At 43.4% G+C, this 20,000-nt stretch overlaps 1 protein-coding gene across 1 annotated transcript in view; it reads left to right on the top strand.

Annotated features, from left to right (window-relative positions):
• The window catches only part of LOC132455499 (peripheral plasma membrane protein CASK-like), a 43,109-nt gene extending 29,987 nt beyond the window's left edge, over positions 1-13,122 (top strand). The window contains 12 exon segments of the mRNA XM_060049361.1: positions 299-377; positions 921-1,006; positions 1,487-1,555; positions 1,798-1,866; positions 2,293-2,328; positions 4,658-4,854; positions 5,708-5,823; positions 7,153-7,233; positions 7,750-7,830; positions 8,275-8,477; positions 8,962-9,045; positions 10,679-13,122. Coding sequence (XP_059905344.1) covers positions 299-377; positions 921-1,006; positions 1,487-1,555; positions 1,798-1,866; positions 2,293-2,328; positions 4,658-4,854; positions 5,708-5,823; positions 7,153-7,233; positions 7,750-7,830; positions 8,275-8,477; positions 8,962-9,045; positions 10,679-10,855 — 1,278 coding nt within the window. The 3' untranslated portion in view covers positions 10,856-13,122.
• The last annotated feature ends 6,878 nt before the right edge of the window (positions 13,123-20,000 follow it).

The raw sequence follows: 20,000 nt of genomic DNA, 5'->3' as shown, positions 1-20,000 counted from the left end.
ATGGACATACACACACACACACACATATAAACACACACCCACATGGACAATCATACATCACCATGAACAATTGAAACAAAATGCTAGCCCTAACCCTAACCCTTGAATTAACATAAAAAATAAAGTCTGCAGAATCGGCATTTTGCACAAACACGTGTGTTTGTGTGTGCATGTGTGTGTGTGTGTCTTCCTTTGACACAAAGGCGCGACCCTGGGCAGCTACAGCTGTTCCACGTATCATTGTGTCCCTTTTAACAATGAGGACTCGTGCTCTTCTCTCCGCGTCTCTTCCCTCCAGGGCATCACTCTGAAGATGAACGACCTGAACCACTGCATCGTGGCCCGCATCATGCACGGCGGCATGATCCATCGGCAAGGTAACGTCTTCAATTCAAACTTTATTGACACATACACATCACTGTACACATCACTGTTGGCTACGCTCGCATCGGATACCTCTCCAAAGTCAAATTTAATGAATAAAATATTATAGATAAAAACTGATGTATATTATGAACGGGAATTGGTTAACTTAGTGATTGTTAGTGCTTGGCACTTGGTTCTGTGAACATCCTTGCTGAACCGACAGCGATATATTGTTGTTTCTTCTCTTTCTTCTGACAAATGTTCTTATTGGAAGTCGCTTTGGATAAAAGCGTCTGCCGAATGCCCTGGATGTAAACGAAATGTGAATATCAATGGAATATTTGGAGCAGTTTATAGTCTTTACATTACCATAGTTAAACTTTAACGTTTTTGGCACAGTGGATTTGAAAAGAGTAGTATGTGTCTCCACCAACTGTTGCGTTCAAACAGTAAGTACATGTCTGGGTTAAAACGGTCCAACTGTCAAACTGTCACTCACATGTCTCCCCCGCCCCTCACATGTCTCCCCCCCCCCCCCCCCCCCCCCCCCTCAGGGACCCTGCACATCGGAGACGAGATACGAGAGATCAACGCCATCAGCGTGGCCAATCAGACTGTCGAACAGCTCCAGAAGATGCTTGTACGTCCTCCCAACCAATCACAGGACGGCCACCTCAATTATTCAGCCAATCACACGACGGCCTGATTTACTTATCCAGCCAATCACATGACGGCCTAATTGACTAATCCAGCCAATCGTGACCCTCTATCATTTAAAATGAGACACTCAATTAAATGATATTGCTTACTTCAAAGAAAACCTTCATTTATTAATATAATGATAATATTTATAATAATAATGATAATAATAGTACTTTACGTTTGTATAAGGTACTTTACAAGACAACATGTGCACAAAGAAAATGCAAGATCCATACATACTAAGACCAGTTGTATTTCAAATATTATTATTTCAAAATCAAGGTATTTCAAATCAAGGTAAACGATGAACATTTTTTTGGATGTATTCTGGAAAGCCATTTCCTGCGCCCTCCAGTGGTCCTCCAGGGGAACACACAGCTCTGTACGTAACTGAAGTGAATGGTTGTTCTCCCTGCAGAGGGAGATGCGGGGCAGCATCACCTTCAAGATCGTTCCCAGCTACCGCTCACAGTCAATGTCCTGCGAGGTGAGCACTCTCACACACACTCATGCACACGCATGCAAACACACAGACACACACACATATAAACACACACATACAAACAAACATACACACACATACACACACAACCATACACACGCACGAGGCACACACACACACACACACACACATGAATAAACACATACACATGAAGAATTAAATACCGTAGTTGTTTTTTGATTTTTTTCCTGTGTGTGTGTGTGTGTATTTGCATTGTGTCATTACAGAAGGAATCTCCGGACATGTTCCAGCAGTCCCCGGCCAATGGACACGCCAGCGTCACCAGCTCCATCCTGGTATGAACACACACACAGACAGACGGACACATGCACACATGCACACACTATTAAAAATGGTCACATCAATTTCTATCGCTGTGGATTATTGAATAGAAATGCGATATATATCTTCAGGATGTATAAAGCAGTTGTTGATGAGCGTCTGCTCAACGACTGAATGGGATGTTAAAGTGATGCGATGGGCCGGGCTTAAAAAGCACACAGCTAGGGTCCCCCCCTCTAGATCGTCCGCGGAACATTATACTGAAACACGAGCAGCGACTTGTCTTCTAATAACCTCTTATCGGCGTAACGAACTACACCGCGCGTCGTACACTTCATAAGACCCCTAAGGTTAATAGTAGCACGTGTGGCATTTCCATGGTAACGTTTCCACCAAAAAATAAACAAACAAGCAACCTTTTCTTTGGCCTTCTCTTCCAGGACCTGCCGTCGACCATCCAGCCCAAAGGCCGCCAGGTTAGCCCGCGCACACACACACACGCACACGCACACGCACACGCACACACACACACGCACACACTATCCCAGTCTCACACACACACACACACACACACCTCCAAGCCCTCACTCCTCTCCCTGTCTTTCCGAGAACAACGACCAATCAAGAGCGAGTACCAGTCGTCGTCCCCGCCCCCCATTATGACTCCGCCCCCCAACCGAGTCGGTCCATGTCATTCAAAGAAAGTCGTTTTTTTATTTCCTTTTGTTCCTTTCTTTCTTTCCTTTCCTTCTGCATGACTCTTGTGTGTGTGGTGATCTCACCCCCCACCTCCCCACCCAACCTACAATAGATCTCCAGACCTCCAATCAAGGACAAAATGTCCATCAAGGTAAGACCGCCTCCCGTCCTGGGAATGACCAGCTTAGACCCCGCCCCCTGGCCCCGCCCTCTTTGTTCCCCGTTCTTGATGTGTTGCTAATCGTAGCTTTGTCTGACCCCATGCTAGCTAGAGCTGAAACTAATGCACAGCTTAAAGGTTGGGTATGGGATTTGCGAAACGCCAGCAGATTTTGAAAACACACAACTCAAATGGTCCTACCCCCTCTCCTTCAACGCTGACTCTGACTCCACCCATTCCAAGTACATGGACGCGCAATCATGCACGAGCGCGAACACAGATGCGCGAGAGCGAGCCAGGCTAGCTAGGTTGGAGTTTAGGGTTGTCTTCTAGTGCTAGGTCCAAATGTGGATTAGCTAGTTAGCTAGCTCCAGTAGCTACCGCAGGATAACAACAAACAGAAGCTTGCTCTGGGTCACGAGCTTTGAGTACGTGCACAAAGGGGTTACGCGCGGGGGAGGGGGAGTGCAGTACGACCGTTTGATTGACGTACTTACTGTCCAATGCCACTCGGTGGTTCTGGAAATCATTGGCTGGAGTTTTTCGAGCCCTGCCCGTTCCACAGATGATTGACTTGTTTAATTTTCATGTCAGTACTTCTAACTCAGTGGCTGTAAGTGGGTTATGATAAGGATTTCAAGTAATCTTGCAAAAATTGCCAAAAAAGAGAATTCCATACCCAACCTTTAATGTACAGCTAGCGCTTTGTGTTGAGTAGATGTGAGGGTAGTGTTTGTGGTGGTGGTGGTGATGGTGTTGGCGGTGGTGGTGTTGGTGCTGGTGTATAGTGTTTGGATGGTGGTCGTGGTGTTGGGCTGTGATTGCGGCGCTGGTGTAAGTGTTTGCGTTTGCTTTCGTACGTTTGCATTTCTTGCCTATTTTTGTCCCGCCTTGATTGCCGTAGATAGCGAGGCCCGATACGCGAATGGCTCATGGTGTGCGCACCGAAGAGAGGTGAAGCTCAAGACTCACCGAAGCCGGGTGGGCGCTCTGGTCTCCATGGTTTCATACAGAAGGTGAACAACTCCCAAAGACGTGAAGAGCAGAAGTACCTGTGTTGCTTTGTGTGATTATGGTGGAGTTGGTGACGGTGGTAAGCGTGGCGATTGTGGGGATGGAGGTGATGTTGGGTTTGATGGTGATGATCGTGGTGGGGATAGTGGTTGTGATGGTGGGGGTGATGATGCTGGCATGGGTGGTGGTGGTGATTGTGGTCACAGTGGCGATTGTGGGGACGGTGATGAATGTGGTAATGGTAGCCACGTGCTCGATGCGGTAGCAACATTGGCGGTGTGGTTGTGGTCGCAGTCGCGGCGATAGTGTGGGGAACGGACTCCGACTCGGGCAGCGGTGAAGTGAGGTTCAGCCGCTCAGTGTATGGTTGGCCCCACTCCTGGCCCTGGCTCAGCCCTTCTGCTCTCCTGACCGACTCGCTTGCTTCTGCTACCGGGCTGTGGTTGCTCCGTGGGCTCACGCTTTCCTGTCCTTGTTGTCAGCGCTTGGGAGTGAGACCCGGCTGACGATCCGGAGTGAACGTGCTGGTCCATTTTGCGCCGAAATCGCAGTGCGCTACTTTTTTTATTTTTGGCAATAGCTGCAGTATGTGTTTTGGAATGCAATTTGTTAGAATGGTGGCGAAAGAAGAGAATGTTTAAGATCAAGCTCTATGTCAGACGTGACATGCACAGAAAGGTTCACGGACAACACAGTTGCATAGATCTGAAAAACATAGAATCGCACCAACATTGCGTTAAGCTTCACTCACGTTGACGACAGCAGATCCAAGCAGCACTCTCCTCTCCTCTTAGGCTCACAGACAACAAAAAACAGAACTGGGAAGCGTCAAACCGAACCTTTCCCCGACCAAACCAATGTCTCCTCTCCCTAAAGATATTCTCCTCTCCTCTCCTCTCTCTCTTTCGTTTCAACCTCGCTGTCTTCCGTAGATCTACGTGCGTGCCCAGTTTGAGTACGACCCCACCAAGGACGACCTCATCCCGTGCAAGGAGGCGGGCATTCGCTTCCGCGTGGGCGACATCATCCAGATCATCTCCAAGGACGACCACAATTGGTGGCAGGGCAAGCTGGAGAACACCAAGCACGCCACCGCCGGACTCATTCCCTCTCCGGAGCTGCAGGAGTGGTGGGTGGCACAGCCGCTTCACTTTCGCTTTCACCTTCACATTTGCATTACTTTACTTTTCACTATTCCCTCTCTGCAGCTGCGGTGGCAAGGCTCCTCACTTTCGCTTTCACTTTCACTTTCACAACAACTGTCAAAATCAATCTTTTCCGTTTTTGGTTTCCATTTTTGGTCTCGGTTTAATAAACGATGCAGTTACTGCTCAAACAATTACGGTACTTCAATTGCAAATTAACCCGCAACTATTTTTTCCCTGGTTCAACATCTGTTATTTACAATATCCGAACCAAGTGGTTTTGACAAACATCGTCCAGGTGCCGTTGCGAATCGTCTCATCACCAGTCTTGACACATACCGCTCCCTACAGCGTTAACGTTACGTAAACTATGCAGCTATGTTTATTTTATGATTAAATCTGGGTAAGTGTACAGTAATTGCCTGTGCACCTGCATGCACATAAATATAGGCTATATTAAATTCCAGGTATACCAAGCAGCGTTTCATAGCAATACGGTAAATAGGAGTCATACATGCCTAGAATTGTCCCTGTATGTACGTCGCCTTCGCCGAGGAAGTTCCGTGTAATTATACCTGACAAATCAAAGCCTCTATGTTGGGGGTGGATGAGACTAGGAAAGGCGAATGGTTTCAGTTTACAGTATAGCGGCCTTGAAACTCAAAGGCAGAGTATTTTACAGGAGAAATGTAATATTAAAAAAATAAAGAGGTAAGAATAGAATTAAGAATGAACAGGTCAGTGCCAGACTTTTTAAATAAACGGTGTTGTTGTATGTGTGTGTTACCGTGTGTGTGTGTGTGCGTGTGTGTGTGTGTGTGTGTGTGTGTGTGGCAGGCGAGTGGCGTGCATCGCCATGGAGAAAACCAAGCAGGAGCAGCAGGCGAGCTGCACCTGGTTTGGCAAGAAGAAGAAGCAGTACAAAGACAAGTACCTGGCCAAGCACAACGCAGGTACGCCCGCGCAAGCACACACACGCGCACACACTAACACACACACTAACGCACATCCACAAACTCGGCTCCTGCGTCAAACTACAGGTAACCAGCTGCTGGTTGGAGTAGTAGCCCCTACGGTATGTCATTCTCAAGGAAAGAATGTGATTTGCAAAGTGGATTTTCAAAATAAAGGTTACAAAGGAAATGATTACACATCATACAGGGTTTTATTTGATAAAAAAAATTAATAATAATTGAATTAATCAACGCTGGTCAGAAAATCTGTTCTGAATGACCATTAGAAATTGAACACAGACGTGAGTTTTAGTTGAGACTGCTACATCAGCGAGCTGTGAGGGATTCTCTGCTGCTTTGTTATGTGTCTTATTCCACGTTTGTGTCAGTATGGTAAAAAGGTTTTGTCCTGTCTCGGCCCACTTGAAACACCTGTTTAAACCTGAACAGGTGTTGGCGGGTAACGAGGTGTACCTGTTGTTAAGTGTGTTAACCCGGATGTAATTAACAACTGTTGACCGGATTGACCCCTCTCATGTTGTTTTAACAGCTATAACTGTTTGCCTCTATTGTGTGTGTCTCGTGTGTTCTATTAACCCCTCCCTAACCCTTCCTCTGTCAAACTTCCATGCTGTCGTCTTACCCAATGACTTGGCTGCATGTAAGTAACTCCAGACCCACATATGTTGTAAGCCCCGCCCCCTAACCCCAAATGCCCCTCCCCCATCCTCATCTCTCCTCCGCCATTGCAACTACCTCCTTCGTCATTGATTAATAGTTACCCCCTCATGATTGAGCGCACTCATTGACCAGTTAGTCAGGATGCTAGTCAGATTAGCATTGATTAGCTCAGATTTGCATAGATTTAGCTTTGTCTATTGACCATGCACTTTTGTAACCTAATTGATCCGACTTGATCAAGTAGGTTGAGTGTAAAGCGTAAGTTTGCCCGTAAGTTCTCCTGGTATCAACAATTAATTTTATAACATTTCAACTGACTAATATCACCGTGATCTAGCCATTCAGGCAGGTATCTTCCGTTAGCATTGAATACACTGCCGTAACTTGCATTCTCAAACAACAGCGACCGACAATGTAGCCCTTAGCATCATTCAATACGTAGCAACAACAACATTTGGACCACTCAGAAGCCATGCTAGTTTCCACCTCATTTCACTCAGCATTCATCCAACGGTGATTCAAACACCACCCTGGCCAACCGGTGTTGGCTCTACTGCAGCGTTGTAAATCACCTTTTATCAGTTCTAATGCCGATTTTTCTGCCGTTTTTTGTTATGCCACTGAAACCCAAACTTTTCCTTCCGACAGTCTTCGACCAACTAGACCTGGTGACGTACGAAGAGGTGGTCAAACTGCCGTCGTTCAGGAGGAAAACACTTGTTCTGCTGGGTACGTACGGGGGGAAACGCACCTGGGTCAGGCTGGTTTTTGTCAAAAAGAAAAAATACACAATAAAAACAATCCTGCCATGACACATCAGAGAAGGAATGAGAACAATTTTCGAAAATGCGGGAGTTTGAAATTGTCATAGTCTTCATGGTCATTCAGTGCCCCTTGTTCTTCTACTACATCATGTACAGAAGTCATCAGAGAGCTGGAGCCAAGAAGTCACTTTAATGAAACTGCGTGTAAATTAGATGTCCTTAATGTCCTTGATTTTTTTAGTAAATATGTATTTTGTTTTGAAATTGTAAATAATGTGACTTGAAGAAAATGGTTTTGTAAAGAAAAAGGAAAAGTACATTAGTATAAACTGTAACTTAAGTGTTCGATTTAAAATCTATCATTACCTCTTATCGGCCGCTTGGCTAAACTAGCGCACAGCTCGTCTGGGATTAGGAGGATTCTTTTCCAGCTATTGCGTTGATGCTAACCCTTGTTATGGTGTCGCATGTCTTGGCTCAGGGGCCCACGGAGTCGGCCGGAGGCACATCAAGAACACTCTGATCACCAAGCACCCCGACCGCTTCGCCTACCCCATTCCTCGTAAGTCCTGGAAAACGCCATCCGCCGATAGCTAGCACCCTAAATCTGGAGAAGCGTCAGCCAAGCAGCTAACGTTAAATTGAAAGCTAAAGTCGCTAAATTGAAAGCAAACTTCTCTTGAGCTGCTAAATTCAAAGCTAACGTCTCTAAAGTGGCTAAATTCAAAGCTTACGTTGCTAAATTCAATGCTAACATCGCTAAATTCAATCCGTCCACAGCACCATTCAAATCAGACAATTGTACTCATAGCAATATATCAATAAGATGCCCACTCAACCCAGGAACATCGTAAAGTAACTTTAAACATGGTTCTGTCAATGAACGGCCAAACATTATGGCTACATTTAATTATTAAGTAAGGTATTTTCCATCGAGTAGCCAAGCACGCGGTCCACCACTGCCACCAACCAGCGAGGTAACCGCGACGCAATCTCCCCCCCACAGACACCACCCGGCCCCCCAAGAAGGACGAGGAGAACGGGAAGAACTACTACTTTGTGTCCCACGACCAGATGATGCTGGACATCAGCAACAACGACTACCTGGAGTACGGCAGCCACGAGGACGCCATGTACGGCACGCGGCTGGAGACCATCCGCCAGATCCACGGCCAGGGCATGATCTCCATCCTGGACGTGGAGCCGCAGGTCAGTTGGGGTCACCGGGGTCACTGCGGGGTTTGGGGTTTTGGTCCAAGGGGACCCGTCGTCCCTTGGACAGCCAAAGGGGTTTTTGGGAGTCGTTGAATGTTCAGCATGGCGTGGTCGTTTTGGACGAGTTTGTACGACAAGATGAAGGTCTTTGACATAGTATATGGCGTGACTGTAAACTAAATAATACAATGAATGAAGTGTTGTTTTTTTTCCGAACTGTTAACTGTATGGAACGATAGTAAAAAAAAATATAGGAACGAGATTTAAGTCTGCAAAGAGAAAGAAAACTTGCACATTTTCTGTTAATGTTGAAGTTCGTAAGTCATGAGTGGATTTACGAAGAGCCAGTGTATTATAATTATAAAAAAAATTGAATTTGCACACCTCTGTTTTGTCGCGTATGAGAGCAAATCGTCTAAGTGGAGAACCCTGGTGCCCCACACAGAACTGTTCCCAGATTGTCGGCTCTCTCCACCAGGCGCTGAAGATCCTGAGGACCGCCGAGTTCGCCCCATATGTGGTATTCATTGCGGCGCCCAACATCACGCCCGGCATGACAGAAGTGGAGGCAAGTACACCTTCCTCCTTTCTTTCTGCTTCGAGGCCGGTCGTTCCTTTCCATGCCTGCTCCCTCAATTTCATTTACTAATTCATTTAAAAACTCTATATCACCAGGTGTGAGTGTGATTAGCCGTTACAAGCCGTTTAAAAAATCGGCCTCTTCTGAGATCACAAGTGGGGTACCCTCGTAGATGTAAAATGGTTAGATGAGCACCGTTTGCTACAGTCCACTGGGTAGACAGGTAGACGGATATCCAGCACACATCTAGGTGGCCACGCCCACTTTTGATGCGAGAAGAGGCAGATTTTCACTCACACCAGGTGGTATAATATTAACTCATCACCTTTAAAATATGCAGTTTGTAACCAGACGTTTTTCGTTGGTCATTGCTTGGATGCATACCGCACTTGCATGCTTCTTGTTTGTTCTCTAAGCACCGTTGTCTCGTTCTCTTCGGCACGCCTTCGTGTGTTTTTTCTTTCACACGCTAGATTCCGCGGTGGTGCAGGAAACTGCCCGTGAGTACTCATCCAATAGTGCTAACCCCCCACCCACTAGCTTGTATTTACATGTTGTCGTAGCAACTTCTACGTAGCCCCATTGTCTTCCCTGCTGTGACGGCAACTGTCCTCAATATATAAAATCCTCTCCAGTCCTCCCTCCCAAGTTTCCCCGAAAGTTCTTCCTTGTACATGTAGCATTGCTCAAGTGTTACGTATTGAGAACCACAGGGGACTGAGAACAGAGCCCTGAGGTACACCCCTAGGGCTTTGACTTTTGCCCAAAAATCATATGCGAAGTTTGTTTAATATTGTTAATATTAATATTCAAATATATTCTAATATTTATCAACAATAATTTGACCATTAAATGCCTTCAGTAAGACCTGGATTGGGCTTCGCGAGGTTTGTTTACCGCGTTGCTATGGTTACCGGTCTTGCACGTTTCAACGGTTTATTAGGTTTCTAATAAATCGCTGTCTAATCAATACTCTTCCATGGTTCTTACAATATTATGAATAGACTGCGTCGGGTTCTCCGACGTCTCTCCCTCTTGGCCTGCCCATAACAGGTTTGAATATTAAGGGCTGCCCAATATTCGTTCGAATTTTGATTTATTTTTTGATACTCTAATTATATTCGAATAACGAAGTTCGGAGTCAAAGCCCTACACCCTACATACCTGAGGATCCATCAGACATGCAAACAGTTTTTTCCACCAGACTGTTCGGAAGATCCACACTCTCCCCTCTCTCCCTTCCCTCCCCTCTGTCCCCACGCACTCTGGACTCTGAATCCCCCTCCCATCTTTCCCCAAGATCCCTGGACCTTTTACTTTTTTTCTTTATTTTTAAACTTTATTTATACATACCATTTAGTTTTTGCCTGCCTTGCACTAACCCAGACCAATTCGCACGATTTAGAATTTATGTTTTGTAAATATTACTTATGTACTTTATTTCATTCCCCAAATTTTATTTGATCCTTTATATTTAATGCACAGTGGGTCAGAGACAAACAAAATGTCGGTTCTTATATTTGTCTTGAACATTTGTTGTAATTGACAATAAAGCTGACTTTGCCTTTGACCCTCGCCCTTTAAACCACCCTCTGTACCCCCCCTAAACCTGCAGGACGACTCCCTCCAGAGGCTGCAGAAGGAGTCCGAGACCCTGCAGAAGACCTACGCCCATTACTTCGACCAGACCATCATCAACAACGAGATCGACGACACCATCCGCCTGCTGGAGGAGGCTGTGGACCTGGTGTGCACCACCTCCCAGTGGGTGCCCGTGTCCTGGGTGTACTAGCCGCAGAAACGCGCGACACGACTCACTAAAGAGACGCACACCTCGCGGCCGTCATTGTCGGAGGCTTCACCGTTCCGATCCCCCCCACCCCGAAGCCCCCCCCTCTGTGATCAAGGCTACATCCTCGGTTTTTGTTTGTTTCGGTTGTCATCTCCTCCGGAGGGGCGGGGCTTCTGTACATAGACATGTTGTGAGAAAAAGACGTAGGGCGAAGAATCAAGAGCGGCGAAGAACCGCCACGCCGTGACCATGACGACGTCGCCGCCGCCGCCGTGACCATGACGACGCCGCCGCCGCCTTGTTCCTCCCCCCGTACTCCTCCCCCCCCCCCTATTCCGACCGGCCTTCGACGGGCACCTTGGTGTGTGTGTGTGTATATATATACATATATATATATAAATATATATATAAACAATAGAGGGATAAATTATTATAGTTAAATGGCGTCTGGGCGGGGGGGGGGGGAGGGGGGGGGGGGGGGGGGGGGGCGATAGACTTTTTGTACTTTCTTTTGTAATCTCGGCAGGCGGGTGGGTAGTGTTGTTTAAGAGGGACGTAGTAAGCATGAACATAAAGAGTCTTAATGTGGGGTGCCCCGTTGTGTTTTGACCCTCAAAGGCATTCCTTGTGGTACTGTACCCCCCTGACCCCAGCACCCCTCCAAATCCAACCCCCAACCCACAAACTTTCCAAGCACATGGGACGTTGCCATAGTGACCCCCCCCCCCCCCCTCCATTTCTTTTGTAAAGCAAAAAAATAATATAAAGCACAGGAAACTGCAGTGGCTTTCTCCTCTACTTGAACCCTCCCCCCCCCCGCACCAACTCATTGAGGTTGCTGTTGTACCTGTCAATCAATCAATCAGTTAAAATAACTTTGAAGAGCACACCGCCCCCATCCCCCTGGCCCGTGTCAGTCCCCTCACAGGTCCTCAGAACAGTCTTTGTTTACATCCCAGTTTGCACAAAAACCGACTCTGGAGAAGCAGGATTTTGCATTCCCCCCTCTTTCTCTCTCTCGCCCTCTCTTACTTGCACCCCCCTTCCTCCCCTTCATTCCCCTTTACCGTTCTCCGTCAGCCCAACATCGTCAACTGATAATTTCTTCCTGTTTTCAAAATGTCCGCCTCTCCGAAACGAAAACGTTGTACGCTGATTAGCGCTGGACGAGCCTCGGATTGACTTTTTATTCGGGGTGGAAATCGGGCGTTTCGGTGCACAAACGGACATAAAAGAGAAACCTTGAAAGGATGGGGGACAGATGAAATGTCGAGGTATGAACTTTTCATAACGATTTCAAAAAAGTGTGAAACAGGACTGCCTTATCAGGAGAAATGGATTGTTGTTGCAGATGGTTTAAGTAAAGCACAGACCGTGACATTCCCCCACCACCCCAACCCCCCTGCTTGTCCCAAGCAGACGCCCAGAGTGGACAATCTCTTCATCATCTTAACCTCAACGTCTCGTCCCCCCCCTGGAACTCTCGATGAACTGTGTTTGTAAAAAAAAAAAGATTCAGCAAAAAATTATGAAAAAAATTATTGAGAAATGAATTAGCTAAATAAAAATGTCTTGACATGAATCGTTTGAAGAGCTGGAAAAGGAAAAGAAAAACGGGCCTTATGAAGTGAAAAAAAAATTATTCGGAATTGTAGAGCCACCGTTTCCGAACTGTTAACTGTTGTCTTTAAAAGTTGAAAAGAGAAAAAAAAAATAACGGAAAATATGAACGAGATTTTAAGTCTAAAAAAGAGAAGTCAACCTGCAAATTTTGTGTGTAAATGTTCAAACAGTGCGTTCGTCCTTACGAGTGAATTTACGAAGAAGAGCCAGTGTATTATAACCCCCCCTTTCAAAAGAAGCTCAAAACATGACATTTAAAATATTAAAAAATAAAAACTCTTTTAACGCCGCTTGGCAGGAAGTGGCCGAGACATCGCAACGTATAAAACCCTCCAATAATGAGGCTGTGTTTCCGGAAGGTTCTTTGGATCGTTGTGACCAAAACTTTATTTGGTTTCCTTTTCTGAACACAGTTGTTATGTGGTGCAGTGTCCTGCCGCTCCCGGCTCAGTGTTTTAGTTTTTTCGTTGAATGATTTGTTCTCGTTTTTATTTTTTTTTAATTTCAAGAGTCCTGTGTAAAAATGAATAAATAAAAAGTAATAATTACCTCTGAAAAATGACAAAAGCAGCTCTTAAATAATATGAACTGTAGTTCTTGTTTTTGTTTGTTTTTTTAAATATACACTTGAGTTTATGTGTTGACGAAGGCCTTCGGTTTATTTCTCTTTGGTGATGTGTGTGCGTGCGTGTGTGCGTGCGTGCCTGTTCAAGGGGGATATGTGCAAGACTAATTGCAATTTTAGGAAGTTATGTGACTGAATAAAATGTAACAAAATTTCCAAAAGTAATCGTACTTTTCGTACGTCCACAGGTTTGCTACTCCGTCTAAAACACACAGTATCAATGCCTTGTTATGGATGGTTTTAACCTCCAAAGACACTTTATCTATTTTACCAATACTATTGATGTAGCAGACGTTTGATCCTACAGTGAGTTCAGCTACAGATCAATATTGAGATTGTAGGAGGTTAGGCCAAGGATGCCTACAGGTTAGGTGTTAAGGAATTAGGAATACAACGCAGTACCTTCCAGCCGGGAGACCCGACACCCCAAGGCACTGCACTGTCCTGAACATCCATCTGCACTTCGGAGAAGCTTCAACGCTTGAAACATCGATTGTGCCTCTACACTGGTTTGTACGGTAAAGCGATCAGGCGACCGAGGTTGAATTCCCGCCAATGTTTGTTCGTTTTTTTTACCGTAATGCAAATTTTTAACGTAATGCTATCATGCCTAGTGAACTATCATACTGTATATAACCTTGGACCAACTACAGTTCTAAACCTCCTCGGCGAAGTGGAGAGAGCTGTCAGGTAACTGCCTGGCGCTCAGGGTTCAAGTCCCGTTGACGACTCTCAAGGGAGCATCTTATTCCTACATCATGTGATTTGTAAAGTCAAATATTACCTCAGAGAATGTTATAAAAGGAATCTTGACGGTGTAGTGCTATGTGCTGATGGTAAATACGCTGTATGCACAGGTTGGAATCCCTCCCCTACAGCCGCCAAGAGGATATTACCCATAGATTAATTACTTCAAGGGAAATTTCTTATATCAATATCATGTGATTGTAAAGTAAAGTATAACCTCCAAGAATGAAATTCGTAGTGTCTTGATAGTGTAGAGGGCTTTGGGTTAACACTCTGTAGGCACAGGTTCCAGTCCCAGCACATATATCCACCTAGCCTAGAGGGGCGCACTCCCAATTGTTAAACTTTAAGGGAAATGTCTTATTTCTGAATAATCCTTGACTTTACAATGTGAATTGTAAAGTCAAGTATTATCGCAGAAAATTGTCTCGGCCTCTTGAGGGTGTGGTGTAGTGTCAAGTATATAAATGACACTGTTACCCCTTATGGTTTATTCTAATGCTACAAAGAAACAAAGACCCTTACGCTTCATTCGATGACGACCTATAAAAAATTACAGTGTTACCCCTTACGTTTTATTGGATAACGACAATAAAACGACAGCGTTACCCCTTATGTTTTATTCGGTAACGACAATAAAACGTCAGTGTTACCCCTTACGTTTTATTCGATAGCGACAATAAAACAACAGTGTCACCCCTTACGTTTTATTCGATAACGACAATAAAACGACAGTGTTACCCCTTACGTTTTATTCGTTAACGACAATAACACTACAGTGTTACCCCTTGCGTTTTATTCTATAACGACAATAAAACGACATTGTTACCCCTTGCGTTTTATTGGATAACGACAATAAAACGACAGTGTTAACCCTTGCATTTTATTGGATAACGACAATAAAACGACAGTGTTACCCCTTACGTTTTATTGGATATCGACAATAAAACAACAGTGTTACCCCTTATGTTGTTTTTCATGACGACCAATAAAAAACAACAGTGTTACCCCTTATGTTTTTTTTCATGACGACCAATAAAAAACAAGTGTTACCCCTTATGTTGTTTTTCATGACGACCAATAAAAAACAAGTGTTACCCCTTACGTTTTTTTTCATGACGACCAATAAAAAAAAACAGTGTTACCCCTAATGTTGTTTTTCATGACGACCAATAAAAAACAACATTGTTACCCCTTATGTTTTTTTTCATGACGACCAATAAAAACAACAGTGTTACCCCTTATGTTTTTTTTCATGACGACCAATAAAAAACAACAGTGTTACCCCTTATGTTTTTTTTCATGACGACCAATAAAAAACAACAGTGTTACCCCTTATGTTTTTTTCATGACGACCAATAAAAAACAACAGTGTTACCCCTTATGTTTTTTTTCATGACGACCAATAAAAACGACAGTGTTACCCCTTATGTTTTTTTTCATGACGACCAATAAAAAACAACAGTGTTACCCCTTATGTTTATTTCAAGAAGGCCGATAAAAAACGACAGTTACCTCTCATGTTTTTTCCATGTTGACCAATAAAAAACAACAGTGGTACCCCTGTCTACGTTTTTGCAGGGAGCTGTTTAGAGTGTTAACCTCTGAACTTAACAATGCACCATCAAGAAAACGGATAACGTCATCACAAAGGTTATTCTTGACTTTAAAATTTGCATGAAATAGAGATATATGTCTTCCAACAGATGAAATCAACCAGGCTTGAACCCCGGTCGCCAGGGGGTTAGGCAGAGTAAACCCCACTACACCACTGAGGCGATGACAATACATAATAATCAATCGTCAACAAAAAAGATATACATGACATTAAAATGTATGTGTGTATTTCTATTATTTCCCTTATGTTTTTTTTCATGACGACCAATAAAAAACGACAGTGTTACCCCTTATTAAATATTTTACAAAGACAACAGTGTTACCCTTAGTTTTTTTTCATGACGACCAATAAAAACCAAATTGTTACCCCTTATGTTTTTTTTCATGACGACCAATAAAAAACAACAGTGTTACCCCTTATGTTTTTTTTCATGACGACCAATAAAAAACAACAGTGTTACCCCTTATGTTTTTTTTCATGAGGACCAACAAAAAACAACAGTGTTACCCCTTATGTTGTTTTTCATGGCGACCCATAAAAAACAACATTGTTACCCCTTATGGTTTTTTTCATGACGACCAACAAAAAACAAGTGTTACCCCTTATGTTTTTTTTCATGAAGACCAATAAAAAACAACAGTGTTACCCCTTATGTTGTTTTTCATGGCGACCCATAAAAACAACATTGTTACCCCTTATGGTTTTTTTCATGACGACCAATAAAAAACAACAGCGTTACCCCTTATGTTTTTTTTCATGACGACCAATAAAAAACAACAGTGTTACCCCTTATGTTGTTTTTCATGGCGACCCATAAAAAACAACATTGTTACCCCTTATGGTTTTTTTCATGACGACCAACAAAAAACAAGTGTTACCCCTTATGTTTTTTTTCATGATGACCAATAAAAAACAACAGTGTTACCCCTTATGTTTTTTTTCATGACGACCAACAAAAAACAACAGTGTTACCCCTTATGTTTTTTTTCATGACGACCAATAAAAAACAACAGTGTTACCCCTTATGTTTTTTTTCATGACGACCAATAAAAAACAACAGTGTTACCCCTTATGTTTTTTTTTCATGACGACCAATAAAAACGACAGTGTTACCCCTTCTGCTTTTTTTCATGACGACCAATAAAAAACAACAGTGTTACCCCTTATGTTTTTTTTCATGACGACCAATAAAAAACAACAGTGTTACCCCTTATGTTTTTTTTCATGACGACCAATAAAAAACAACAGTGTTACCCCTTATGTTTTTTTTTCATGACGACCAATAAAAACGACAGTGTTACCCCTTCTGCTTTTTTTCATGACGACCAATAAAAAACAATAGTGTTACCCCTTATGTTTTTTTTCATGACAACCAATAAAAACGACAGTGTTACCCCTTTTGTTTTTTTTCATGACGATCAATAAAAAACAACAGTGTTACCCCGTATGTTTTTTTTCATGACGACCAATAAAAAACAACAGTGTTACCCCTTATGTTTTTTTTCATGACGACCAATAAAAAACAACAGTGTTACCCCTTATGTTGTTTTTCATGGCGACCCATAAAAAACAACATTGTTACCCCTTATGGTTTTTTTCATGACGACCAACAAAAAACAAGTGTTACCCCTTATGTTTTTTTTCATGACGACCAATAAAAAACAACAGTGTTACCCCTTATGTTGTTTTTCATGGCGACCCATAAAAAACAACATTGTTACCCCTTATGGTTTTTTTCATGACGACCAATAAAAAACAACAGCGTTACCCCTTATGGTTTTTTTCATGACGACCAACAAAAAACAAGTGTTACCCCTTATGTTTTTTTTCATGATGACCAATAAAAAACAACAGTGTTACCCCTTATGTTTTTTTTCATGACGACCAACAAAAAACAACAGTGTTACCCCTTATGTTTTTTTTTCATGACGACCAATAAAAAACAATAGTGTTACCCCTTATGTTTTTTTTCATGACAACCAATAAAAACGACAGTGTTACCCCTTTTGTTTTTTTTCATGACGATCAATAAAAACAACAGTGTTACCCCTTATGTTTTTTTTCATGACGACCAATAAAAAACAACAGTGTTACCCATTATGTTTTTTTTCATGACGACCAATAAAAACGATAGTGTTACCCCTTCTGCTTTTTTTCATGACGACCAATAAAAAACAATAGTGTTACCCCTTATGTTTTTTTCATGACAACCAATAAAAACGACAGTGTTACCCCTTTAGTTTTTTTTCATGACGATCAATAAAAACGACAGTGTTACCCCTTCTGCTTTTTTTCATGACGACCAATAAAAAACAATAGTGTTACCCCTTATGTTTTTTTTCATGACGACCAATAAAAACGACAGTGTTACCCCTTATGTTTTTTTTCATGACGACCAATAAAAAACAACAGTGTTACCCCTTATGTTTTTTTTCATGACGACCAATAAAAACGACAGTGTTACCCTCTTATGTTTTTTTTCATGACGACCAATAAAAAACAACAGTGTTACGTACCCCTTATGTTTTTTTTCATGACGACCAATAAAAAACAACAGTGTTACCCCTTATGTCTTTTTTTCATGACGCCAATAAAAAACAACAGTGTTACCCCTTATGTTTTATTGGATAACGACAATAAAACGACAGTGTTACCCCTTACGTTTTATTCGGTAACGACAATAAAACGACAGACAATAAAACGACGAGTTAAACAACTTGTTTAACTCGGCGTGCTGGACTGTCGACCAATGTAATCCTGCATTAGAAGTATACAATGTCAAGGCCAGGCTCGGACACATGAGCTAATGCTAACGAGGCATGAGTGCTAATAACCTTTCCTCAGCTTGGCTCCTCCTTTTCTTTAGCAGAAAAGAAAATGTAACCAATGAGATCGCTCGATTTTTTTTTAAATATATTTATTTATTTTATCTCTAGAAAAAGATTCGGCCGATCAGACCGAGTTCCGGCGGAGATCTCCCGTTGACCAGCCGCAGATGCTAACGTTATGCGCGTAGACCTACGCTTTAACGGACAAGTGACCTCAGTGCTTTGAAAGTGTGTTGAATTGAATACACAGCTTCACATAGGCCTTCTGTCAATGTGCCACAAAGGACTGGCAGGACTTGACTTGACTGCAAGCTTTCATCATTTTGTTCTCCTGGAACTAAATGTACATTAATTTTGGTTCGAAAGGTGGCACTTGGTTGAAGTTTATGTAAACAATAGCATCACGAATATAAAAAGTAAAAACTAGCAATAACACTACTACTTACTTTGGTGCTTGAAACCCAATAATGATGAAGACGTCAACGATGACAGCGGGGTCGAGGTAGGAAGAGAAAAAGGGAAAACGATAAACCCTCTCCATCATGCCGTGATGTGTTCATCTCGACAGCAGATGGCAGCATTTCCCTTCGAATTGGTTCACCTCTGAGCTCGCCAATAACAGCGTCTAGCTGTCTCAGGTCAATAACTAAATTGAAGATCCGTGAACCTCCGACACTAAAACAATCGTACCAATTACATCCCAAACGATGTGACCTATATCCTTTGCCTAAGTGTTATCTTAATATCATGAGCACGCATTCCCACACACACGGAGGACATTAGGCATAGTGTCCTTGTTGGGATAAATCAAGTGTAGCGTTATGGAATCGATTGCTCCGCTGGCCGTAGCGCCGCCGTCAATAAGCCCTTCAAATCCCGCATGATTAAGACGGGGTCTGATGGGGTCCGGGTTTATAGATGGGTGGGTGGTCGTCGTCTTGTTTGTCAAACGTCAGCGGTTTAACAGGAACCAGGAAGGCTGTGTAGGCAGGCACACTCCCCATCCGCTTTTACCCTCGCCTGTCCCTCACCACAGATTAGCTGTCTCCATCTCTCTCTCTCTCTCTCTCTCTCTCTCTCTCTCTCTCTCTCTCTCTCTCTCTCTCTCTCTCTCTCTCACTCTCTCTCTCTCTCTCTCTCTCTCTCTCTCTCTCTCTCTCTCTCTCTCTCTCTCTCTCTCTCTCTCTCTCTCTCTCTCTCTCTCTCTCTCTCTCTCTCTCTCTCTCTCTCTCTCTCTCTCTCTCTCTCAGTGGGGCCGAATGAGTCTCTTTAATTTTATCCCTTCTAATTTTCTCTTTCCAATTATCTCACTTCGCTCTCATTCTCACCCCTTCTCTCACGCTTGCGCTCCTTTTATTCCCCCCATCCGTCTCTCTGTCTATCTCTCTTATTTTCTCTTTTTCTCTCCTCCTGTCAATCTCTCTATCTCTTTCTCGCCTCCCTTCTCTTCTCTCCTCCGTTCTCTCTCTTCTCCTTTCTCCCTCTCTCCTCGTTTCAATCTCCTTTCTTTACTTAATCATGCAAAAACGTCTTTCATTCCAAATACCCAGCAACAAGAAAAAAACATGTTCAAAAGTTTGGCAACAGAGCCAAAACGAGACAATCCCATTCCCCAATACTTCCCCTGTTTCCTAAACCCAGCGTCGGTTCGGACGAGAGGAAGGGATGAACGAGCAAATCGTGCACAGGAGGACTGCTCCATCT

This window comes from Gadus macrocephalus, chromosome 4 (genome assembly GCF_031168955.1).
Source record: "Gadus macrocephalus chromosome 4, ASM3116895v1".
Taxonomy (NCBI): domain Eukaryota; kingdom Metazoa; phylum Chordata; class Actinopteri; order Gadiformes; family Gadidae; genus Gadus; species Gadus macrocephalus.
The sequence above is the reverse complement of the archived record's forward strand: the minus strand, read 5'-3'. Positions and strand labels throughout refer to the sequence as shown.